Source organism: Leptonotus elevatus, chromosome 5 (assembly GCF_054856555.1).
Source record: "Leptonotus elevatus isolate MCC_2025b chromosome 5, RoL_Lele_1.0, whole genome shotgun sequence".
Taxonomy (NCBI): domain Eukaryota; kingdom Metazoa; phylum Chordata; class Actinopteri; order Syngnathiformes; family Syngnathidae; genus Leptonotus; species Leptonotus elevatus.
In genome coordinates this window covers 3441142-3466640 of record NC_141243.1, presented here as the reverse complement: position 1 = coordinate 3466640, position 25499 = coordinate 3441142, and the positions used below count along the sequence as shown (strand labels likewise).

The following is a 25499-nucleotide window of genomic DNA, read 5'->3' as shown; positions in this document are numbered from 1 at the left end:
TCTTCAAATGTGCAATTTGAAAAGTTTGGAATGGAATGTTACAGTACCTTTTTTGTTTGTATTTGAATTTTAAATAAGTAATAAGACAAAACAGAATCTGTCTAATACTGATTTAAACTCCACTTTCTTTGCTCAAAACCCGAATTATTTGCCATCGTTTACATTGCCTTTTTATATAAAGTTAATTTTATGTTAATTATTTTTTAAATGAAACTTTAATTCACGTTTTCCTTTTTCATTAATTATGAAGATCTTAATTTCTCGAATCCATAATGTTTCAGATTGTCCATGTAGAACGCTATTAACTATTTCATTAAGATGCAATTAATTGATGTATACATTTTCAATAAGATGCAATTAAAGTCAAATAACAAACAACAAACACAAGTCCTGTATATCAATATAGGACTTGTGTTTGTTGTTTGTGCTCTTTAAGACTGATTTATACACATATGTGTCTATTGTGTTACTATGGCTTTTAGTTGTTTACTTGGGCTGTTTCTAATATTTTTGTTGTCTTTTTAGGCTGTGGGATGAACAAAATGTTGCAAGTGAAGAACAAAAATACAAAAAGCAGAAGAGAAAATAAATGGGTGGGGAAGCAAAAATAAATACATAGAGAAGTTGGACATCGTGTTGTTATTTATCTTCTTGTCAGCTCACTTAATTGAGTTTGAAGCTTTGAACCATCGGAGTCCAATATTTGTTGAAGATTTGGGCAAAATATCTAAATTGTAGTGTACAGGACAGAAGTTGGCTCCTTTGTCAAAGCATCCAGGCCACGAGGTGTCAGTGTAGAACATGAGAAGTTCTTGTGACACGCCGGAAAAATTAAATGTTTGCGGAAGTTAAATTAAGGTATAGTTTCCGAAAAATGCACATTCACAACAAAGTAATATGTTTATTAATGACCCGTTAAGTGAGGAATACGCTATACATTGGATTATTTCATAATTGTATTTTCACTAGAGGTCAATTTAGTATATAATAGCTAAGTATACAAGTTAAAATACCTAGCTTTAAAAAAAAAAAAATTTGACTACATATATCTTAATTTGAATACAAAACCGGATATTGAAAGTATTCCACCGGCGAGCCGTATGAGTTTTACGACATGTTGTGCGACGTCCTTGACAGATTGCCCCGCGTGAGCACGTTTAACATCATAATTCCAGTTCATTATTCATATTAACACTTGACTTGGTTTAAAACTCGATCTGAGTCGAGGCTAGCATGAGTGGTCGCAGCAGGTCAGTATTGACCTTACTCCGAAGCTGTGTGGCGGTGAGCCAGCAGACGACCACCAGTTGTGCTCGGATTCCAGTGCCATGGGCAATTTGGACTTCCACGACCCGGACAGCGGCCTCCCTTCGGGGCTTGTGTCCTCTCCAGAGCGTCGCTGTCGTGACGACCACCCAGCGCCGCCTGTGCAGCAAGGTTAGCATCAGTGTGTGTGTGTGTGGGGGGTCTTTACCAGAGTCTTTTATTTTTATTTTTTGCATAACTGTCTGTACTTCTACTTGTTAGGGTGTGACTGCATTTGCCACCTCAATTTGTTCATCATTATGTACATCCTCCACCATTTCCAGGTACCATGGGAGGAAGAATATCCTCCCCTTCCGGCCTACGAGTCCGACACAGTATCCGCCAAGACTGAGGTGTACATCGTGCAAGTGATAGGCATCCCGTTCTCATGTACGGTCCAGGACATTGTGAACTTCTTCCCAGGTAAGAGCAAAAAAATACTTAACTGAAAGCAGGGGTTTTCCTGGCCCAAATTAAGGCTTAGGTGGCCCAGTTTTTTTCTATAAGCTGCTCCCACCTCTGGCTCAAGCAAACTATTTTTAAGTATTTTATTATAAATTTTCTGGCTCGATTTGAAGGAAAATCCGCGATTCAAGCTATTATGCAGAAAAACAAAAACATGGAAATCACGATTGTGTCTTCAGAGTGTCGGATCCGTGCACCAGGCGTGCACCTGACCGTGGACCCCCAGGGGAGGCCGTTGGGACGTGCCTTCGTGGAGCTGGAGCACGAGGAGGACGTGAGCAAGGCGCTGGAGAAGCACCGGCACTACCTCGGTTCTCGCTACCTGGAAGGTTTGAGCTCTCGACCTCACAAAAATAGAATTAAATGAAACCCCTTCTACATTAGGTGCGTGCTCAAAATTTGAGACATTCTGCCTTCGCTCTTGATCCAAACCTTCACTAAGATATGGGGAATGCCTTAAAAGTGTGTTTAAAATGAAAACATTTTAAATGTAGCCTTGAACCTGCAGATATTCTGATTAAAATAGTCAAATACAGTCATTCAGGTGTACCTAATAAAATGGTGCACTCCTCCTCCTCAGTGTATGAGGTAACAAACCGTGACGCCGAGGACATCCTAAAGAAATCGTTGTTGTCGCCCAGCGACACTCGGGTGGTCCGGCTCCGAGGGCTCCCCTACACCTGCACCGAGGACGACGTCGCGAGCTTCTTTTCCGGTACGGTGTGCAAAAAGCAAGTGTCCTGGGCTTGTAGACGCGTGCAGTATGCCAAAGCATGTCTGTGTGTTTCAGGTTTGGAGATCATGGAGAAAAAAGGCATCACCATGGTGGTAAATAGCAAAGGGAGAAGGACGGGAGAGGCTTATGTGTGGTTTTCCTCGCAGGAAGCAGCCGACGAAGCTCTGCACAAAGACAGACAACTCATTGGGAAGAGGTTAGACATTTTGAGTCGATCCTTGTTTTTTTTTTTTTTTTTGAGTCAAACCTTGTTTTCACAGGGGATAAGTTCCAAACCCACACATTATATCAAGAAGCCATATAACCCCCCCCCCCACCCCCCTTGCTGCGACAGATACATTGAAGTGTTTCCCAGCAACATTCAAGAGATTCAATCAAGTTGGAGGAAGTCTTCACGCGACGCAAATGAAACGACCAGAATGAGAGACAGCCCTGTACTTACACCCAACAAATCTGGTAGTCATTTTTACATTTGTTTTGACACTTTTCAGATTTTGCTGTCCATATTTAAAATGTATATGACGCTTATGATGACGCACCTGCACTCTTAAGGGACTTTGATGCAAGATGAGTTGGCCAACGTACACGTTAAAGACCCAGTGTGTAGTCCTTAGAGCCATCTGGTGGTCAAAGAACAGCATTAGAAGCAGGCACGCTACGGTGTCTCAGAGAGACCACATTTCGCAAGCCTACCTCCAATTCTTATTTTGCGTGGGCAAACGAGCATCTCGGGGAATGACGGCGACTCGGCTAATAAGAGCGGCTAGCGGGAGTTAGTCGGGGCCATGGGCTGGAGTGGGTAACGAGTGGCTAGCGCTAGAAGCTAGTAAAACAATTTTTTTTAAAAAAGAAGCTAGTAAAAGCTTGCGAGAGCAAAGCAGAAAGTGACAAGCGATTAAAAAAAACAAAAAAACAATACAACATTTATTTGCATACAGTCGTTTTTTTTTTTTTTTAATTAATGAATTATTAGATGTCCCTTTAAAGCTGGCCGGAAAAAAATCAAACCAAATTAACATTCAGTTGTCAGAATTAAAAAAAGCAAAACAAACATCAACAAATATAGATTTCTTGTAGAGAAATTCTATCCATCATCCTAATTTTTCTTTTATATCAAATTCAAAAAGAAAATCCATCCATTCATCACGCCACAAATTTGAATATTATTTTATGAAACAAGAAAATTCATCACTATCTTTATATTTTATTTATCTTATTTGAAAACAATCATCCATCTTTAGTTGAATCAGTCCTTCTATTTTAACATTTTATTGTAAATAAAACATTTTTTTTTTAAAATAAGGATGAATGTATATTGTATGCTTTCTGAATTAACGATGCAATATGTCTGTCTTCCTTTCGCCACTGCATCAGTCCTTCCTGAACATCCCAACCCATCGCATCACGTCCACCTGAGAGGACTTCCCTTCCGCGTCTCCGGAGAGGACGTCATTAAGGTAATCCTCATTTATATATATATATATATATATAAGGCTGCTTGATTATCATACTATCATTAGAAATCCATTCTGTTGTGCTCCAGTTCTTCGCACCGCTGGTGGTGTCTAAGATCTGCCTGGATCTGGGACCCAACGGGAGACTGAACGGTGAGGCCGACGTTTACTTCGGCAGCCATCAGGACGCCGTGGCGGCCGTGTCGAAAGACAGAGAGTACATAGGTGAACACCCACACACTTGCTTCAATATAATTTATATATACAATTACTCAATTCATTTGTTTTTTTTGTTTTTCACCTACTGAGGATTATAAGGTATGGATTGCTCCTTCCTTACAACTAAAAGCTGTCGTGTGCATTAATGTTGTGGCTTTTAGGTGGAAGATACGTTGAGGTGTTCCTCAATTCAGTGCCTCCTAACGAAAGGTGAAAGAAAAAGAAGCTTCTATGCCAGGTAAATGACTTTTGTTTCTTTACCTTTTTTTAGATTTTACACTTCACTTTCACTTTTTTCTCCCCTTTCTTTGTTTGTGATGACACAGATGACATTATTCAAGTACAGCGTCAAACAATGAACTATTCCTGGTGTCAACGCGTGCACATCTCCGTTTATTTATCGCAGCTGATTGTCGTTATCTGAACATGCATCTCTAAATCATGTTTTATTTTGATACAAAAACGTTTTTTTGAATGACCAAATGAGATTCATACTTAAAAAAACCAACGTTTTTTTTCCCCAGACAAAAAAAACCTAACTAAATAAATATGAAAATACATGCTTTAAATTGTTTTGAAAAAAAAAGATGTATTGAGCACGATGGATAAAAAAGAAATTAAATATGCTTTAAAACAAAAACTAAAACAATGGATTAAAAACAAGTGACTAATGTAAACATTGCTTTTCAATCAAATAAGCTAATTTCACTTAAGTATTTTTTTTTAGATGCATTATTTTCAACTAAACCAAAAGTAACAAAAAAAATTCATGCAGTTTAGAGATACATGCTTTTAAATATTTTTGGGTGGGTTAGAGTAAAAAATATATAATCCTCGGTTACATTTTTAAACATTCATTTGGACATCTGTGTTTTTCAAAGAAAAAAAAGAAGCTTTTTCAAAGAAAATGAAAAGACAGAAAAGCAGAGTTAAGAAAAAAATCCATTTATTATAGATGCATTTCTGTGATATTCTTTCTTCAACAAAAGATAACATTCAGCAAGTTGAGATGACTGAGACTTGTTTGTAAAAGTGCTCCAAGACATGAAGGTCAGAGTAAACTGTGGATGATTATTTGTGTTTGATTTCTTTTAAGCAGACCAAGTAAAATGGAGGTTGTAAACGTTGAAGGCTGACTTTAACATCCTTAAGGCTAATATCAGTCTTGTCTTTATATGAACAACCAGCTGAAATGTCCTCATAACACAAAATGGCACCATATTTGGCCCCCCACTACATGCCAAATTTAAGATTGCATTTTAAAAGTGTTTTTACAGTCAAGTTGCACACCCCCAGTGTAGTACCTCGTTGTGCCACAACATGCAGAGCAGCACTGAGCTGTACTGGAAGAAATGCTGCGTAATAGAAGAAGAGCCAAAATAATAGCAATAGTCCCTGCTCCGTATGTGTTGCTGCTTCGTTAAGGTAGTTTCCACTAGCCGGTCAATGGAATTTCGCATGATATTTTAGCAGTGGACTTGGGTGGATAGATGGAATGATATGGTTTGGTTCAACATTTGTGTGCTTCTTTCTTTTGGTTTATGTCAATTTTGTTGCTGTTCCATGTGTGTTAAAGCAACGGTTGTTTGAAGGTTTATAATTTACGCAACATCTATGCTAATTTGTTAGCCCACAAATGGCATTTCCCGATATATACATTAGCTTTCAATTAACTGAATTTCATTAAGACAAAATTAGGTTTGGATGATGGTTTGTTTAAAGATATTTTCATTTGTGAAACATGCGTTTCCTCTTTTTCTAAATGTGTTGTAATAAATAGAAACAAATCAACTGTAAGCGTCCATTATGAGGATATACTTTACTCTATAAAAAAAAAAAAAGTGCAGTTCCAGTTGTAGCAGGAGAGCGTCCGTGTTTTGTTTTATTTGTTACGCTGGTGACGTGGAAGCGTACTGCTGCAGTAAGAGCGCATAGCATGCGGCGCACACCACCTCGGGCAAGATGGACGACGGCAGCGGCAGCTCGTTGGCCACGCAGCCCTCGCAGAACACGCCGCCGCAGTTCTTGCATTGTCTCTGGAAAATAAATAAATAAAAATAGCATCAGCAGTGCACAGAAGATTGGCTTGTTTTCACGACCATCTTTTGCTCCAATACTTTAATAGCCAAGAAGAATTATTGCGAGAAAGAAATATCTTGGACATTACAGATCATGGCAAGAAATAATGCTGTCCACTTTTTTTTTAAATTAATACAGCCAATCGGCATGCAGAATTGCAACCATTATAACCTACAGATAATGATGAGAATGCTGCCATCTTGTGGCATCTTGGTGCCTATGAACTATGGCATTTTGAAGTGAGTTGAGTAGCATCACAAAAGTGACCACAACTGGCAATTAGACTTCCTTTGGGTGCTCCAAATAAAAAGGAAAAAAACTGACATTTGGAAATATGCCTTTCAGTGAAACAATTTAAATGAAATTAAATACAGTACATGCATGCAGTCCTTTTGACATGTTTTGCTCATAGTACAGAATCTCACACTGCCTGCTACCTTAATCTTAAGGAGGGAGTCTTCCTGCTTGCACATGCTGCACACGGAAGCTTGATTGATGTCCACAAAGGGCTCATTCTGGACATGAACATATATACAACAACATTGCTACTGACACTTGTATCAGAACATAGCATTTTCATTTCAAATTGTGTGGAGTGACCAAAATGAAAAACAAATAAGTACATAAAATATATATAGTACATTAAAATTTCACTTAAAAATAAAAGTAATTTTTTTAAGTAAAACAAAAAAAAACGACAAAACAAAGTATTCATGATATTAAAAAAAAAACACTACAAAAAAATCAAATTAGATTCATTTTTTTTAAAGTACATTTATTAAACTTAAAAACACATCATATTGAGTACGCAGAAATCTATAAACAAAAAACCTCCTGTATGCGGCTGTGACATATTTTTGAAGGGTGACTGTCTTGGGTTCGAGACTTACATTGGGAGGAGTTTTACCTCGATTTTTTTCAGACATTTGTGTGACAACTACAAACATTATTATTACTATTTAAATGTGACAAAAAAGTTTTATGATCACCGCCATTTGACGCTCGGACCAAAAACCATTCCATAAACAAATTCATATTTAGCACGTGGATGCTAACATAAATAGCATGTACACACAACCCCTGCATGCTTATATATGAGGAAAAACAACTTACCACTTCATCATCATCAGATGGGCAAAACGACCTTAAGAAGAGACAAATTTATAACTACAAAGTTAAAAGCAGACTTTAAAATGGCTGCCATGTTGTTGAAAGTACATACAGGCAGGAGTTTGGGCTGCTTTTGTCTTCGGCTGTCACTTGGAGCTCCTTCTTCACTGCTGGAGATCCCAAGTTAGGCTGCAACACGAAAGCCTTGTTAAACAAACACTGGACGCCACACATGTTTATTAGATGGTGAGTGTACTTGGGGGAGGTCCACGGGCTGCGTGTTGGCTCGGCGGTGATCGCGCTCCCTCTTCACATCCAGGTTAGACCTAGTGGAAGGCAGGGGCAAAAAAAAGAAATTAAAAAAAAGCAGGATTTGACATTCAATTGTCATGAACACATACACCTCAAGCCCCGAGTTCGGCAATAAATCAGTAAGTCTGACCGCGTTGGCATTTTTGGGGTTTACCTGCGTCTCCGGAGCTGCTCCAGCTCCACCTCCAGGCTCTCGATCTTGTCCCCAAACTCGCACTTGAAGAGGCGGTTGGCCTCCAGCACCGCCTCCTTTTCCCGCTCGGCCTGCTTACATCTGTTTTGTTTGTTTTTTTTGGGTGGAAAATGGTGATGGAGGGATGCAAAAAGCAACTTTAAAAGAAAGGAAAACAAACCGGAAAAGAAGGAATTGGTGCAGAAATTGCATGTGAACGCTGCGCCATAGAAATTAGAGTGTCAGAAATGTAGAATACGGGAATGAAATAATAAAGCTGAATTTTAGTGTAGATGTTGAGATTTTTGGCAGAAACTTTTACAGTATCCAACAGTTTGAGGCAAATTGGTAAAGTTTCTGCAGTATTCATTTTTGAAACGTGGAAAGTAGGATTTTGTAGCTAGTAACAAGAAAAAAAAGACAAGATTAATAACAATAATGCTACTATGTAAAACTGATGCTTTTAAAATACTTACTAGTTCTTGTTTTATATATTTAGTTTGCATTTTTTAGAATAAGGATTTGAATTGAATTAAAATTTGTTCCATCTTAATAAATAAAAAAAATATAGCACTTTTTCATCTTATGACGATATAAAAATATATAAATATACTGTATATATTAAAATTTTGTATCTTTTGTCGTTATATATCTTCATTTTTGACATAAAAATTTAATTTATGAAAGGAAAATTTTTATTTTTTTTATAGCAGCAGTTTTAAAACTTTTGGTGTTGCATTTATATTTTGTTTTATGCATCTTGTTTTTTCTTATCTCTTGCCGGTACTTGGTCTCTGTCGCTTTTTTAATTTATTTTTTGTTAATCACAAAAACCTGGCAATTTGACCGGGTGTGTAGACTTTTGGTATCCACAATACATTTTTCTTATGTAAGAATTTAATCAGCACTTCAGCCTTCACGCAATAATAAACCAACTCGCAAGCGAGTGAGTATATCAGGAAGTGGGCTCGTTTTTGGTTGATTGTTTTATTAGCCTAATGGTTACAAGGACAAATGTTGACATACAGCTCTAAAATCCAGAAATGAATCGTCTTTCTCCCACTTGACCACTTCTTTGGACCACCGCCCCGGCACACGGGGGCGCTCATGAGCACATCTGACAAAAAGAAGCACGAAGCGCGTGGGAGAACACAAGGATTTCCTTAAAAGATGCATTGAGTCCGCTCTACTCGAAGCCGGTGGAAAGAAAAAAGGGCAGCTCCTTAGTTTGGTTATTTCTGTAAGCGCGTTTGCGTCGGGCTACTGCTGCAGCTGCAGGAGCTTCTCCGCGGCCGAGTTGATGTTCCTGGCCTGCTTCACCAAATGTTTCTCGCTATTAAATGCGCCGTTAAATATAAAGGAAATGAGAAAAAAAAGGTGATGATAAAAAAGGAGGAGGGAGAAAACAGGAGAGATTTGAACAAATGGATTGGGAGGTTTTGGCGATACGGTGCAGTTCGGAGGCGCTCACCTGCTCTCCAGCTGTTTGATGGTGCCTGACATCTGGCCGATTTTGTCCTCCAGACGGGCCATGGCGTCGCTTTTCTGCTTGGAGCTCGCGTCAGCGCTCTGAAGAAGAAGAAGAAGAAGAAGAGGCCATTTGGATTAGGGCTGAACAATTTTGAAAATAAATGAATCAATTCGATTAAACATTTAAATTTTGAATTCATCAAGACGCGATATGAATAAATAAATCTCGTACCTGCGACTTGTGGCCGAGCTGCTGGTTGATGACGCGCAGGTCATCCAGCTGCTGCCGGAGCTCCACCAGCGCGTCCTGCTTCTCGCACACGTCCTTCTCCAGCATCTTCATGGACAGCTCCATTTCCTGCTTCATGCCGATCTGCACCTCCAGCTCCTTCTCCACGTCCTGCGCCAGCAAGAAGTAAAGATGCAGCTAATGGATGCGCAGGGCAGTTGACGTGCTGGACATTGAAAGCCACATTGGGGTTTTAAAGCCGGGACATATGGGTCAGGTAGAATAAAAAAATATATTTAAAAAAATCAATTGTATTCAAAATGTGTTCAAATTGCTCATTTTAATGACAATAATTCATGCTCTATTGTCTTACTTTTAATTTAATTGTAATCAAACTAGGCAATTAATAATAGAACATTTGAAATAAAATAGTTCATTTCAATAATGAAATAAATTAAGTCATTAATTTTATTTAAAATTCACGCCATCATTATTTAGACCACGGCTTAATAACAAATATGTTAAATGGTTCATTTTACTATAGTTTTCTATTTCAGTAAATTACTTAATTTTAATAATTAAATATAAATCCATGCTCGTTTTAAATTAATTTGCAATTTATTCAATTCTAAATATTTTTTTCTCTTTTGTAAAGTTAAATAGTAAATAATAAAGAAGTGTAAAAACAGTCAAATGTTGTGGTTCTGCCTGTAATTCATATATTTTGTTTTAAGCGTTAAGGGACTTTAACTCATTCACGGCTATAGACGTCAAAAATTTCTTTGAACTATTTCTTAGTTTCACTTTTTTTTCCACTTTTGTTAACAAGAGTATGAAAACCTAGAAAAAATGTATTGTACGTTTAGAACAGATATCAAATTTGTGATTACTCTTGAGTTAACTAGTGAAGTCATATGATTAATTACAATTAAAAATTTCAATCGCCTGATGCCCCTAATTAAAAAAATAAAAGATTACTAAAAATCAGGGGCGTCAGACGATTAAATGTTTTTATTGTAATTAATCGCATGACTTCAATAGTTAACTCACGATTAATCGCAAATTTTATATCTGTTCTAAATGTACAATAAAAAAATCTAGGTTTACATACTCTTGTTAACAAAAGTAAAGAAAAATGTGAAACTAATAGAAATAGTATTAATATTGAATTTTTGACATCAATGGCAGTGAATGAGTAAAAAACAAAAACGAATAACAAAAACCCATTGTTTATATATTTATCAATCAATCGGCCATCGGAATTTTATTCAGCAAAATATTGGAATCGGCCTAGAAACAAATCCATCTTAGTTGATCCCTAATAAAAATGACAGGCTTCTTGATCATGTCAATGAGAATTCTAAAGAGCAGTCGAATGGAGCAGGAAACTGACCAATCGAAGGAGCGTCTCCTCCTTGAGCTGCTTGCGCGCTTCGCCCAGCGCCGGCCCGTCGGACGTCGCCGAGTCGCTTCTCAGCGCCTGAAAAGGCAGAAAATGCGTTCAAAAAACAAGACCAACGATATGCAACGGAGCAGAAGGCTCCCGACGGCTCACCTTCCTGTTGGACTCCAGCTGATATGAGCTCTCCTCTTTCACCCGCTCCACGTCTTCTTGTAGCGTGATGATCCTGTTGTTTGCCACTGCCAGCTGCGCAAAAAGTCACATAGCGGCGTTCATTTATGTGGAAGAGGAAGTCACACACAAACATTTCTCTCACCTCTTCTGTGAGCTTCGTGTTGGACTTCTCCAGCGCATCCACTTTGGCCTGCAAGTTGTTTACTGAAGCGCTACACGCACAAGACAGGAAAAGTTACGCTTCATATTTTTTTTTTTTTTTTTTACATGAGCATCAAGCGCTAGCATGACAAACCTCAAATGTCTGTTGAGCTCCTCCACGTAATTCTTCTGATCGAGGATGGCGGTGATCTGACCGTCACTGATTAACACAAAACAACATCAACACTTTTTGGGAGAAATAATAATGAGCCTTCTTGTTAAAATATTCCGAAAGCAGCCACACTCACCCTTCTGCACTTTTGCTACTGTGACCTCCATCTTTTAGGTACATTGAGAAATCAATCACCCCAACCTGCATGAAAAAAAAAAGAAGGAAGAATTACTCAGAATTGGCCGCACGGGAAAGGAAAATAAATAAAAGATCATTAAATAAATCAATAATGTAAAAACAGAAAAGAAAAGGTTTTTAATCTAAACAGGACCAACCTGGTTAAATAAAAGTTAAATGAAAAACACTAATATAGGGGAAACATTTTATTTTTCAATATTATAATGAACATATATTTATTTTATTTTTTTAACAAATCTTAAGATTTGTTGTCAAGCGAAAAGATAATTAAAAAAAGTCTAAATTCAAAACAATCTTAAAGAAAAACTAACTGAATATTTTCTCCAACCAAAAAATGGCTTTTTTTCAAGAAAATAAATTAATTTCTCCCTCAAAAAAATATAAATATAAGATAATAATAAAAAAAGTCTAAGAACAATCAAAACAAAAACTGAATTATTTTTTTCAAGAAAAGAAAATCTAAAGTGGTTTAAGAAGAAATAATTAAGACAATTTTTTCCTCCAGAAAAAAAAGAGCTTTTTGAAATGAAAAGACAATGTTTTTCTCCAAGAAAATTTTACTTTTTTTCAAGAAAAAAAAAAAAGAATTCCACCCCAACAAATATAAATATAAGATAGTAATAAAAAAGGTCTAAGAATAATCAAAATCAAAACAAAAACTGAATAATTTTTTTCAAGAAAGAAAATCCACAGAAGTTTAAGAAGAAATAATTAAGACAATTTTTTCCTCCAGAAAAAAAAGAGCTTTTTTCAAGAAAATAATTGAATTTATCCCCCAAGAAATACATATTTGCAAGGGACCCCCCCCCCCCCAAAAAAAACCCTATTACACTCCCTACCCACCCAAAAAATCAAAGTATGCCTTTTTTTCCAGGCAAAAGTCTTTCTAGTAACTCATTTTTGGCTTTAACCTTCCTTCGAACAGACTCCATCCCCCAAATAGTAAAAAAAAACAACAACAAAAAAAACACGCTGCTTCCTTCCAGGTTGATGCTGTTAAGATGCCGACATGTTCGGTGCATTCAGGGCATTTTTTGGAGCGCTCAGCCACTGTCGAGGCTCTCTTCTAACTTGAGTGCATTTGACCTTGTTTATAAAGCTGTGCTGTTGAAAGCGGGCCAACCTGCGAGTCCAAGTCCTCCCCCTTCATGCACAGGTTGGCATCGATGACGTTGAGCCCGACGAGCAGTCCGGCGATGACGGCTCCCTCCTCCTCCATCATGAGAGCGTTGGGCTCGTAGAATTCACTACACACATGAAAGAATATTATTATTATTTTTTTTAAATCACATTTTTGGTTTCTAACAGGTTTGACAGTAAAGACAAAATGCGGAGCGGTTCGTGAACCTTAGCAGGTCCTTCCTGTTGATGATGGTTTTCATGTAGTCGGACAACTTCTTCTGCATCAAGGCCAGTCGTAACCAAGCGCGGCCTCTTCCTAAAGGCGTCCTGCCAGTCATAAAACTCATTACCTCCTCACTTGCACATTTCTTGGCCAATTCGAAGTCTCACATTCTACATTTCGACAACTCAACAATCCCGCAGCATTACAGTTCAGCATTCATTTGGGCAGCAAGTGCATTCTCCAACTTTTGATAGTGGATAGCTGAATTTGAACTGACTTGAGGCCAGGCAGGTCTTTGACACTGGCGGTGATCTCCCCGGCCTCGGGCGTCAGCTTCTCGACCAGCTCCAAAGCCCCCCAGAACGACTTGTTCTGGCCCAGGAAGGTCTTCTTGGCTGAGGACGAAAAGACGGTGACGTCAGCAACAGCAAATTAGAGATAGACCCATTATCGGTGCCAAATATTTGGCATTTGGACAAATATCAGCATTGGCCTTTTTTATGAATCTGAAGGCCGATCAAGCTGCCCTCTTACTGAGCGGTGAATGCTTGCGAACGTAGCAACTTTAGGCTTTTCATCAGGATTGTTCATAGACAGTTTTTACTTGTCACAAAGACATTTTTTGGGGGGAAGAGACATTTTGAACATTTTCAGACAATTTTTCACTGTCTGCGACGATCTTTTGAAACATTTTATGAACCCTGACCAAAACCCCATATTAGCTACATTCGCATGCGTTTGTCATTTATGGAATTATTTAAATGTCCACTTTATAAAAAAATGATGCTTACAATTTGAGTGGGAACTCCCTCCCCTTTTTTTTTTTTATGTTTAAAAGGAACCCTGACTGTCATGACTCGTAGCGTTCCTAAAGAACATCCAACCTCCACGCCGCGCTCTCGTCATTCACCAGACGCATTCAAGAGTTTTGATCGTCACTTTAGGAACGCCACGGAAGCTGACCATGGGTCGCGGCGGGCGCTGGAGCCTGTCCCAGCTGGCTTGGGGCAGTAGGCGGGGTACACCCTGAACTGGTTGCCAGCCAATCGCAGGGCACACAGAGACGAACAACCAGTCACACTCACAATCACACCTAGGGACAATTTAGAGTGTTCACTTAACCTGACATGCATGACTTTGGAATGTGGGAGGGAACTAAAGTACCCGGAGAAAATGTCAACTCCACCCAATAAGGCCGAAGCCCGGACTCGATCTCACGTCCTCTGCTCTGGGAGGCGGACGAGCTAACCAGTCATCCACCGCGCCGGCCAAAGTTACCGTATGTTAGTAACAACCAAATAAATAACATAGAGCAAACTTGTCATTACAGTCGGGGTTCCTTTTTAAAAAGATGTAATTAAGAAATGATGTTGACATTTTGGGAAACTTTATTTACAGTAGAAAACTTGAGGGAACTATTTACTTGCTTAGTTTTTAATTTAGCTTAACACATGCTGATGACCCTTGAAAGCTCCCTGCAATTATTATTATTATTTTTTAAACAAAACTGTCAGTTCTTTTATATGTTTAAAATGAAAAGAAATTTAAAAAAATAAAAACGTTGACGCTAATATATTCCCTTTTACTGGAAATGAATATCAGCTTGAAATATCGGTTATCGGTCTCCTTGACTACTAACAATCGGCATCTGTATCGGCCTTGAAAAAAACATATCGGCCTATCACTACAACAAATCAGTCCCTATCAAATCATTGATCTGATACTTTATCCTTTGCGAAGAAGGCCTAATACTTCATATGCCTCTTTTAAGACGATGACATCTACTGGAGCCTCTTTTTAAGGCAAAGCAGAAGAACGCATCGTCGAGCTTACTTTTCAAGCCGTGCTTGAGGCAATGCTCCATGACCACGAAAAACTGCTGCAGGGGCGCGTAGTCCGAGTCCAGCGTGCGTCCCAGGTTGAGCGCCGACTCGATCAGACCCTTGATGCTCAACTTGGCCATGTTCATCAGGTTGAGCCTCTCGATGGTGATGGGGTCCTTGGGATCTAGATCACACAGACACACACACACACACACACACACACACACACACACACACACACACACACACACACACACACACACACACACACAACATGAAACCGGTTCGGTTACCCTGACAAAAGCCAAAGCGGCGAGTACGTTTGAGTCGATTTCAGTTTAATCGAGGGTACATTCGGGACTAGCCAATCACATTTAGACAACTCCCATTAACACCTACAAATAATTGTGAGTCTCCAGAATGTTTTAGAAATATTTGTTGTACAATATTTTTCTACCACAACTGAAGACACAAGAGGCCATTTTGAATCGTGACACTGCTTCCGTTTGTGAAGGAAATTTATCGGGGATTAATTAGGCATTTTGTGAGAAGGCGTGGCCAGAGACGAGGATGGAGCGAGTCAGCAACAAGCGGCACATCCTTATCTGCAGCGTCATGGCCATTTTTTTTTTTTTTACAACGTCACCTAAATGACAAAACATCAACGTACGGCGTCAAATCCTTGGCGACACCATCTCAAAGCCGCTCATCTTCTTGTGTGAGGGGGGGGGATGGGTCCTGATTGGCAACCCGCACCGTGAATCCTACCTTCATGGGCCGGCTCGGGGTCCGGCGTGAGGGAGATGTCGTTGAGCTCGCGCAGGCACAGCCACTCGCCGTCCACCGACACGCGGAAGTTGCACAGATAGATGGTCTCCCGGGCGGCCTGCGTGATCTTGTCTGTGGTGGGCGTCGCCGTCTCGCTCTGGGGCGTCAGATCCGACATGATGGCGGGGATGATGACTCAGCAGAAAACCCTTAATAGGCGGTGTGCTTGCTCCCCCGAAATTCCAAGCGAGGGGACAAAAAGGATGTCTGTAGCAGGTGTCGCTCTCCTCCTCCTCCCTGTGACTGATGGAGACGCTGCGCTTCCTCACTCCTCCAACCCCCCTTCCCTCCCTCTTCTTCCCTTTTGTGCCGGCGAGGGACTTAAAGGAAAAGAAAAAAATGAATCACCCACCACCCTCCTCCGAAGTCTGATTGGGGCTGTCGGTGGCTGGATGCACACTGGGTGTTGACCAAGATGGCCGACTGCTGTGGCGGAGGAGGGCTGGGAAGCAGCCAGCGCGACGTCACGTGAGCAGATGGTGCAAGAGAGAGAGAGAGAGAGCGAGAGAGGAAGGGGGGAGGGGATGATGGTGGTCCCCATTGAGAGCAAACGAATGCTAATGATGCTAGTGAGCAGCACAAGAGTTCCCCGTTAAAGGAAATTGAATAAACAACCAATCAGCGGGAATGAGGCCAAAAATGACAGTCGCTACACCAAAGCTCATTATAGGCAAAAACTGTGTTCACTGTTTTTGTGCTCCAAGATGCCACAAGATGGCGCCAAAGCCCTGTCTAGTAGAAAAGTAGTCCTAGACAGGGATTGGAGTCACTCCCTATTAGGGCTGCAACGATTAATAGAACTTGAATAATTTGATTTATTAAAAAAAATATATATATTTTTTTTTAAATAAAATTAAAAAAATCTCTGCCTTGAAACTTCACAGGGCTCATTTTCCCCAACCGGACTACTAATGTGTCACATGCACCACTAGATGTAGAAATAATTTGGCGTGAAAATATCAAGAATTTCACACCTATAAAAAAAACAACCCCACACACAACAGCGCATCTACAACCACCAACACAGAAGGCAACATCAATATTAGCCAATTTATTATAGCCTACTATCGCTAGTTCGAACGTATTGTAAATAATGCCCCAGCAAGTAGCCAAGGATAGCTAACAAACTGTAAGAAAACACGTAATAAGCACATTCATGGACAGTTAACAAGGCAGCCACGTTTACATTTGCTGGCGCCCACGTCACTCACCAGGCCAGGTCCATACAAACTCAATGTCACAGATAGTGCATTTTGAACATGATGATGGAGACCCCAAATGTACAAAAATAACACCTGCATCTCAAATGTATGTTATTGTGAATGCAAAATCAATTTGTATCCGAATACTAATCGATGGGATCATTGTTAGAATACTGCTTTTCATTTGACTGATGACTAAACAATTTCTACAATCAACTGTATAAAAATGACTATATTGTGATTAGGTAGTAGAGAATGCATACACAGCCCTGCTTTCTATTGGAGAGAGATTTGATGCCATATTATTATTACTGTTCATACTGATTAAGCACAATATTGTGGGGTACTACTAATTTGTCTTATCTTGTTAATAAAATATATTACATTTGTTGCTTGTGAAAGCTATCAAAATAATATTTGTGATTTAAAAACCTAATCAGGAGTAGATTACGCGCATTAATTAAGGAAACATTTTTTGTTTTTTAACTGACAAACAGGAAGTCAAACACGGGACAGTGTCACGTGATCCACCAAACTTGTTGACGTTAGCTTGTAGCCGGATTAGCTGTGTGACATTTTCTCTATTTTAGCTTTTCTTTTTTTAAACATTAAACACACACAAGTCAGTATAATTATATATATATATATATATATATATATATATAAATTAAAAAAAAGTATTTAAGCAAACTCTAGTTTGTTTGATCAGCTACCTAGCTAGCATATGTCAGACACAAGTCTCGTGACCGGCATTAACAATTTAACCAGTAAGGGGCAACTTGCATTAAACGTGTGTTACTATAAAATGGCTGCGGTATATAAAGTACTCACTTTTCCGCTTCGACTCGACCCTCTCGATGTGGAAGTCATACTTTGGGGACAGCGAGGAGGCGCCAGCCTTCCCGAACCTCACGTTGACGGAGCTCAACGCCTCCTTGAAGTAAATCACCGAGGTGGGTGACAGGGTCTCGTCCGGGCTGTCGTCGCGGTGGCGGTGTCCGTTCTCATTCGAGGAACCGCGGCTCCCGGCGGCGGGTGACCGCGGAGGAAGCCCCGCCGTGGGCAAATCCCTGTCCGCCATCCCTGTAATAAGCAACCCTCTGCGGTCAAACTCGCTCCATGTGACCAACGGCTACGTAGCTAGGTGGTGCTTAGCTCCGGTCCCGCATGGCTACGAAACGACATCAAGCCCGCCGATGTCACTCCGAAATCGGTTACGACTCCGTCCAGACTCTCGCCCTCTGATAGTAAAACATCCACACTGTTTTTTGCTAATCCGTTGCTAATTTTCGCGCGTCATCAGATGACGCCTTCAGTGATTGAACATCAAGTGGAAGATGTGCCACTCCACTACACACTATTATGTTCGATTTCTGAACCAATTGGATAAATACACACGTATCTACCACCACTGCCGTGATGGTAAATATTAAAATGTATGAAGGGGGTAAATGTTTGTAATTATTACATTTACTATTACAAACGTTGTTTGGTGTATTCACGGTGGGGATTTGACACATCCAATATGGCAGACGCGCCGACGCATCATAGCAACAGGCCAACCCACGGGAGGCGGTATGTTAATATTTGCATACAGTTTTATATGTTTATGATCTAAATGAGTCGTAGTTAATTGAACATTTGACATCATTACTAGAAATGAAAATGTGTAACACCTGCACAGGATTTACATAATGAAGAATATGAAATTAAGTTGTCAGTAAGAGTGGCAATGTAAGATGGCTGCCCTCAGGCTTCACCCGTGTGGGGCCAGTTGACAGGCCATTAATATAATATATATAAATCTGTGGTTCTGCAGAGCCAAAATGGCCACTCGGGGGGGAAAAAATGGCAGTTTTCCTTCTTGAGACTTATTTGCAAGTCTACTCATGATTGACATGCCTACCAAATTACATGTTGGTAGGTGAAACTGGCTTAAGGGGTTGAATTATTTGTTTTAATTCTGGAGAGCGCTACCGAACGAACGGGCTAGTTTACATAAAAATGGTGAATTTCCAAAATATTTTCATGCATGGCTTCCTGAAACCTTTTTTGTGGGTGTACTCATAATAGACATGTCTGCTAAATTATGTATGTGCTGCTTTGAAGACCCTCTTTTTCTTTTATCGCTCAGTTCCTTAGAATTTGTTTTAATTCTGGAGGGTGCTACCGAACGAACGCGCTTCTCTACACACCAAAATGGTGGACTTCCTGTATTGTTTTGGCCATGGCTTCTTGAGACCTTTTTGAGGGTCTACTCATAATAGACACATCTGCCAAATTCTATGTTGCAAGGGGAAACTTTCTAGGAGACACTACAGAGACACTTTGTGGATGTCATCGTATGTCAATATGTGCAATTTCAGGGAAAATGGAACAGCGTTTCCTGGAACAATTTCCCTGGAGCGTGGTGAAAGCCAGTACAGAGACAGCCGGAATCCAAATGTTACGTAAATAGACATTCCCAACAACAAAGCGTCGTCCAGCCGACGCACATTCCCCTGAAAGCCCTCCCTTTAAGGAGACACCACGTGGACAATATTGAAGACCTTTGAAGAGGTATTGAAAATAAAGCCGCCACGGTGAACTTTGAATGCAATTCATCCCTGAATGTTATTGTCTGCTTTCTGTTCTTCGTCTGAAATGCCCTGCATGGCTGCTGCATCTGTTTTGCGTTACACACTTATGCATGTGGGACGATCCCCGCCAACGCCAATTTGTCTTCCGTATATGTCTTCCCAATGTTATAATATACAATATTATGTGTTGTGAATAAAAACATCACATTTGCACTGGTGCAAAATAAAAGTGATGTAAAGCACGGTTTGCCCAGTGCTCACGTACGGAGTATTTAAGGCTATTCTATTCACTCCATGTCAAAATTAATTTGATATATCGAAGATTTTTAAGTGTTCATTTTTAATCAACAAGACAAGTTCAAATCTGAATCTAGAATCACACACTTTCTTTGTATGTGTTGCTGCTCTAATTATCAGTTGTTCCGAGGGTTTTCAATTACTATAAGTTCTGCTAATTTCCAATGGCATTTCGCATTGCAGAGTGTGATCCATGCTTGAAACTGAACAGGAAGTCATCCATTTTGGCTTGAAGCAACCATTTGTTTTAATTAGCTTCTAAGCTTTTCTGTGTGTTTGTCTCACTCTGTTGACTTCATGTCCAAACGCAAACGTGTCCACTCGTAACTGAATTTAGCTGACCTCAGATTAATGAGTGAAGGCATTTCTCTTCTGCAGTAAATTTTGTTTGTTATCGATTGACTTGTCATAAGTCATTATAGATCAAGACCAACCTTTTACCTAGTGTAAAATTAATTTCATTTACAGTAAAGAGCATGTCGCGGGTGAGGAGGAACCTCTCCCAGCTGTCTTTGGGTGAAAGAAGCGGGGTACATCCTAGACTGGTTGTTGCGACCAATCGCAGGGTACATACAGACAGCACATTCGCATCATTGGATATTTTAGTTTGTTTGTTTTTTAATGAAAATAATGCACTTTTCCCCCCTAAATATCAGGTTTATGCAAAATGAGAGGAGAGGCTGGGATTTCGGACAAAATAAGAACCCTCAAAGCTGCGAGGCAGATGTGCGAACCACAGGGACACCGTGCTGCCCATGTGCATGGTCTAATTCATTTATTTTTTATTTTTATGTGTGAATAGCTCAAGGTCCTAGAAAGCTACAAAATGGAATTGATGAAAATATGTAGGGTCATTAAAGTAAAAAAAAAAAAAGGCTTTGAATACACGTGTTGTAGTGTGCCACAACGTAACACCAGCAGATGGCGCTGTAAATTGAAAATACAGAAGGTGCCTTTCATAGATTGGAAATAGAAACACTGGAAGGGATGCTTTGATTTTCTTTTAATACTGAACAAAGGTATGAACAACGACAAAAAAAAAAAGTTAATACAATACAATCATTACTCAATTTTATTGTATTTTTCATTTTCTATACATTGTAAAAAAAACTTTTTGGGGGGCTAAAACAGTCATTTAAGTTGGAACGGCTTTAAAATATAAATTATCGACATTTATGGTAACACTGTTGTTTAGCACAACAAAGCAATGGTTCTCAAATGGGGGTACGTGAGATTTTAAAATATATTTAAAAAGTATATGTAAATATTTCTAAAAAATCTAAGTTAATAAAATGAAGTCAGTAGGCTATTCAATTTCAGTGTCCTAAAAAAACAGCATCTCCCCCATACCACAATAGTTTGACCCAACTTGTCATATGTCACCTAGAATCACCTGTAAATCACTTGAAAAACTTTATTTAAAAGTCACTTAATTATTTCTTTTAGTGAATGGAGCTTTACTATTATCCCAAAAGATGACACTTTATGTTGATAATAATTTGTATGTGCACAAATCTTTATTATTAAATTATTATTATTATTTGTGTTATATCTGTTTTATTTCCAAATCGTTCAAGAGACCACATGAATACAAAAAGTGTTTCAAAGTTTAATAAATCAGACAATGATGGCACAGCACTCGGTTAATTATTTTTTTCTTCAAACAGAAATGCGTTGCGCTGATTAGGGGGTACTTGGCTGCAAAACTATTTCACAGGGGATACGTCACAAAAAAAAATGTTGATAGCACAACAAAGCAAGCAAGTTATCTGCTCCCCAAAAATTCCTTTTTACTTATATGTTTATGTTGGGAGACAAGGGACCACGAGTTCTGTTGTGAAATGCGGGAAAGCCAATTTTAACAACAACAAAAATATTTTGTTGAATTGCCCAATTTAAAATTTGATTGAACTTTGTTGCCACGAAATATTGAGGAACATCACCTGACTGGGCAAATGGCGGGGTGCACCTTGGACTGGTTGCCAGTCACCCACGGTTTAATCTAATTCATTTATTACATTTTAATTATCGTCATCCGGCTGACTTTGGCCGAGAGGATGGGCACACCCTGGACTGGTCGCCAGTCAATTTTTGAATGTGTTATTTTATTATTACCCATGCCTTTCATATCTCTTTGTGTTAGAGTGCTGCTAGAGTACCTGATGATGATGATGATGATGATGATGGAGCAGCAATGGAACACGCCTCTTCCTCGTCCTCCCCCAGCTGCAGGAGGCGGAGGAGGAGGAAGAGGAGGAGTGGCCTGGACTGGCGGCCGGCCGAGCGTCACTTACAAACTGGAGAGGCGCTCCTTTCCAACGATCACTTGTTCACCTTCACGGCCACGGTGGGACTGAGACTGAGAGGAAGGAGGCAAAGATTAACTCCCTGCTGTAAGTCATTGACACACAACGCAGTGGGTGCCAACTAGGTTGTGCGGTCATTTATCTCCTTTCTAGACACATTTTAAATATGTAATGCATGTGTACATGTTTGTGCTACACAAGTTAATGTTTATGTTGAGTTTGTTTCATGGGTCAGAGTGCTGCTACTATAATCATTCTTTTATCATTGAGGGTTTTTTTTTCTAAAATAATTGTTTAATGAAGGTAAAAGAAAAGAACAAAAAAATTGTTTTATCTTAATTTTTTTGGTACATTTTGACAATACTAGAAACACTTTTAGAATTTGTTATTTGCAAATTCGAAAATATTTATAAAATTTAGGGTTAGGGTTAACCCTAATCCAGAAGAGAACTGATTTTTCATTTTAACATTTTTGTGTACATAAAAAAAAAATCCTATATCGTTTTTTTTTACCAAGTGCAACTACGACAATCACTTTTTTCAATGTTTGTGTAAATTGAAAAATAATTTTAAAAAATACATAAATTAAAGATGAAATAAAATAACATTACAAACTATTTTTTTCTATATTTTTGATACTGGTAATACATTAAAAAATATTTTTTTCAAATTCAAATACATTTGCAAAATTGGGGAGAAAGAAAAGAACAAATAATTTTTTTTGCAGCTACTGGAATCACTTTCTTGCATTGATTGGAAAAAATGTAAATAAATACAAAATGTTATTAAGATTATTTTTTTTACGTTAACATTTTTATATATCTTTTTGACACAGCGCAGCTACTAGAATCATTCTTTTATTTATTATTTTTTGATAAATTAAAAAAAAAAAAGCTTTATCTTCGAACGGGTCTTAGAATTAATTTTAAAATATATACTGTATGTTTGTGTTTAGCTTTTAAAGGCCAATTTGATTTGTTTGGCCTAAGCCAGAGCTGTCAAACTAATTTTAATTCAGGGGCTACTTTCACCTAAATATGATCTCAAGTGGGCCGGACCAGTAAGGTTCAAATTATTTCCTGTTTTTTTTAATGGAAATTACAAGTCCATTCCGAAAATATTCCTATTTAATATTATTTAACCACAGAATAATAATCCAACAATTCTTAACAAAAATGACCGCAAAATTTTTGCATCATATTTTAAGTAAGTGGTGGTTAGTGCGCCCGCCAGTGGACAAAATAAAAAAAAACAACAGTTAGTTTTATTAAAAAACTGCATTTGCAAGTGGAAGCTTATGCCATCATGAAAGAGGATGTTCATCTCATAGCAGATCTTGTGGGCATCAAACAGGACTGACATTGTGTGTGTGTGTGCGTGTATTTCTTGTCAGGTTCTAACATCAACCCGGGTCCCGCTCGGCACACTGACCACTAAAAAGACACGCCGGCCGAAAAGATGAGCAAAAAGTAAGTGACCCCTGACGATCTTTGGAACGCTGCGGTCAATTCATGACGTGCAGTCCATGAGGGGTGAATTTTGAATGATTGTGTTTGTATTGCACGTTGAGCTGGTCTCTTGGAGGTTAGGTGAAGTGCAAACGTGTTAAAGTTTAACATCAATACAAGTAGCAACCAAGTCATTACAAGGTAAATTTGTGCTCGAAAACGCAATCACCGGATCTTCATCCTTTTTGTTCCCCATAGGAAGTGACAGACATCATTTCCTTATTTATTTATACATTTGGAATAAGTGTTGCCAAAAACAATCACCGAATTATTCTCTTGAGGCTTGGACTCCTAGCGGGTAGATCAAACTCAAATTCAACGACATCTTATATGTCGGCGCGGATCTGGGTTAATGGTGCACGTTACAGTCCGCTCGCATGGGGGCCGAGCGGGGCCACCTGATCAGGTAGACTGAGCTCCGGCGCTTCTGCAATCTCTGCAGGCTACCATCAACACAACCACAGCAATCTTCCTGGTGAACTTTGCGCATGCGCACACTCATATGCACGCACATATGATGTGGCGTGCAGGACACAAACGACACATGTATGCTTACACAATGTCTCGCAGACACCGTATAGTGTAAGTTGCCTCCAGGGTCTGTTGATGTTTCCAAGGCTCGCTTGGACACACACAATGCAATACACGACTTTGCATGTGCCCTGCGAGGCCTGACAGATAGACTATCTCGACAAGGCGTCAGATAGCGAGCCCAGAGTGCAAAGTAAAAAAGTAATACCTCCGGTCCAGCTTATTGATCGCCAAAAAAACGCTCCTTTATAGCGCAGAATCACAGAACATCTGTGAACGATTATATTATTCCGCTGGAATGTATTTCGCAAGTTATTTCCTGTGCAGCTGCTTGCGATTTTAAAACGGCACATCATTTCCATTGGATCATTTTTTGACATTATTAAACCTCCGGTTGATTTAGTGTACCCCCCCCCCCCCCATTTTTGGGGGGGGGGGGAATCACGCCAAAGAGCTTGTAGAGAACATGTAAAGAGATTATGGCAGAACCGTGGGGATAAAAGAGGCCATCCACCTTTATTGTTTTATTGTGGTGTATCAGAAGGAAAACTAGCATAATCCACTTACAGTAGTCATATATAGCGGTACTCAGAAAATGAAGCAATGTTTTTGTTTCATTTTGTCAAAGACAAATACACATTAAATTAATTCTGCAGAATAAATTTACAATTTAGATTTTAAAATGGGACCAAATATACTCAGTTTTAGAGTAATATTTATACTTGGAAGAGAGTAAAATAAAGAATTGAAATAAATAAATGAATAAAAGTGACTCAAGGGTTGATGAACAAACTCACAACCTTCACTTTGGGAGACTGCTACACTACCGCCTGGGCTATGCCCCTCCTACTGTTTGCTTATGTCCAAGAGGAGTCCAAAAAACATCATTTTTGGTCTCTTCGAGCTACAAAGATTCCAGCTGACAAGAGCGATATAGCAATGCACAGCAGGAGCTGCGTGGCTCAGGAAGTCGATCACCTGTCTCCCAAGCTGAAGATCGTGAGTTTGTTCCTCAACCATTGAATCACTTTTATTGATTTTTTTTCCAAATCTTTATTTGACTGTCTTCCAAGTGTAAATATTACTCTATGGTACTACTCTAAATAGAGTCAAATTTACTCTACAGAATTTACCGTGTAGCATAAAAAAATTGAATTGAAAATAATTTGTTTGTTTTTACAAAGCGTAGCTACTCTAATGTACAAGGTAAAGGTAGGGAGGAATAATCTATTTATTATTATATATTATTTTCCGGACCACCAAACTATGGCTCATGGACTCCCGGGGGTCTCTGGACTCCAGTTTGAGAACTACTGTTGTAGAGGACATATAAGTACAGTAAACAATAGATTGTAAAGTCAAGAGATTACAGTGGAATCATGGGAAGAAGAAAAAAAAAGGCCCAGGCACCGAATATGTAGCATATTAAAAGCAAAAGTAGC

At 39.1% G+C, this 25499-nt stretch overlaps 3 protein-coding genes across 11 annotated transcripts in view; 2 read left to right on the top strand and 1 right to left on the bottom strand.

Annotated features, from left to right (window-relative positions):
- The first annotated feature begins 1073 nt into the window (after positions 1 to 1073).
- On the top strand, positions 1074 to 10047 carry grsf1 (G-rich RNA sequence binding factor 1). 2 transcript variants are annotated; one of them, XM_086075559.1, is made up of 10 exons: positions 1074 to 1437; positions 1590 to 1728; positions 1950 to 2099; positions 2351 to 2485; positions 2561 to 2702; positions 2841 to 2962; positions 3881 to 3963; positions 4050 to 4185; positions 4341 to 4417; positions 9377 to 10047. In XM_086075559.1, the coding sequence occupies exons 1-9, from the start codon at positions 1234 to 1236 to the stop codon at positions 4391 to 4393; spliced, it is 1164 nt and encodes a 387-aa protein (XP_085931685.1). In that variant the 5' UTR covers positions 1074 to 1233; the 3' UTR covers positions 4394 to 4417; positions 9377 to 10047. The 2 variants fall into 2 exon arrangements, with proteins under 2 accessions (XP_085931685.1, XP_085931684.1); XM_086075558.1 differs by lacking the exon at positions 9377 to 10047 and adding an exon at positions 4506 to 6260 and having other exon boundaries at positions 1075 to 1437.
- Positions 5109 to 18139, bottom strand: rufy3 (RUN and FYVE domain containing 3). Of its 3 annotated transcripts, none has more exons than XM_086075555.1 (18): positions 17668 to 18139; positions 14817 to 14990; positions 13261 to 13378; positions 12986 to 13087; positions 12762 to 12885; positions 11577 to 11641; positions 11423 to 11488; positions 11270 to 11339; positions 11107 to 11199; positions 10945 to 11031; positions 9555 to 9722; positions 9324 to 9421; positions 7835 to 7954; positions 7625 to 7694; positions 7481 to 7557; positions 7372 to 7402; positions 6696 to 6773; positions 5109 to 6215 (listed from the first exon to the last, which is right to left on the bottom strand). In XM_086075555.1, exons 1-18 carry the CDS (start codon positions 17915 to 17917, stop codon positions 6069 to 6071), a joined length of 1938 nt encoding a protein of 645 aa, XP_085931681.1. In that variant the 5' UTR covers positions 17918 to 18139; the 3' UTR covers positions 5109 to 6068. The 3 variants fall into 3 exon arrangements, with proteins under 3 accessions (XP_085931681.1, XP_085931682.1, XP_085931683.1); XM_086075556.1 differs by lacking the exon at positions 17668 to 18139 and adding an exon at positions 15575 to 17612; XM_086075557.1 differs by lacking the exons at positions 5109 to 6215; positions 6696 to 6773; positions 7372 to 7402; ... (2 more) ...; positions 7835 to 7954; positions 17668 to 18139 and adding exons at positions 7963 to 9185; positions 15575 to 17597.
- Positions 18140 to 21887: 3748 nt separating this feature from the next.
- slc4a4a (solute carrier family 4 member 4a) overlaps positions 21888 to 25499 on the top strand; it is a 44067-nt gene continuing 40455 nt past the window's right edge. For 2 of the 6 annotated variants that reach the window (XM_086077223.1, XM_086077221.1), the window contains exons 1-2: positions 21901 to 22105; positions 23412 to 23487. In XM_086077223.1, coding sequence (XP_085933349.1) covers positions 23477 to 23487 — 11 coding nt within the window. In that variant the 5' untranslated portion in view covers positions 21901 to 22105; positions 23412 to 23476. Of the gene's footprint in view, positions 22106 to 23411; positions 23488 to 25499 lie in introns of all 6 variants that reach the window. The other 4 variants (XM_086077220.1, XM_086077222.1, XM_086077224.1 and 1 more) reach the window with 4 other exon arrangements.

Bases quoted from the DNA above. Each gene is read 5' to 3' on its own strand.
- grsf1 (XM_086075559.1), top strand. From the start codon at position 1,234: ATGAGTGGTCGCAGCAGGTCAGTATTGACCTTACTCCGAAGCTGTGTG. The intron at 1,438-1,589 runs GTTAGCATCAGT...CACCATTTCCAG, and splicing joins AGCGCCGCCTGTGCAGCAAG to GTACCATGGGAGGAAGAATA. The intron at 2,703-2,840 runs GTTAGACATTTT...TTGCTGCGACAG, and splicing joins AGACAACTCATTGGGAAGAG to ATACATTGAAGTGTTTCCCA.
- rufy3 (XM_086075555.1), bottom strand. From the start codon at position 17,917: ATGGCGGACAGGGATTTGCCCACGGCGGGGCTTCCTCCGCGGTCACCC. The intron at 9,422-9,554 runs GTACGAGATTTA...CTTCTTCTTCAG, and splicing joins AGCTCGGCCACAAGTCGCAG to AGCGCTGACGCGAGCTCCAA. The intron at 7,558-7,624 runs GTACACTCACCA...TTCGTGTTGCAG, and splicing joins AGCCCGTGGACCTCCCCCAA to CCTAACTTGGGATCTCCAGC.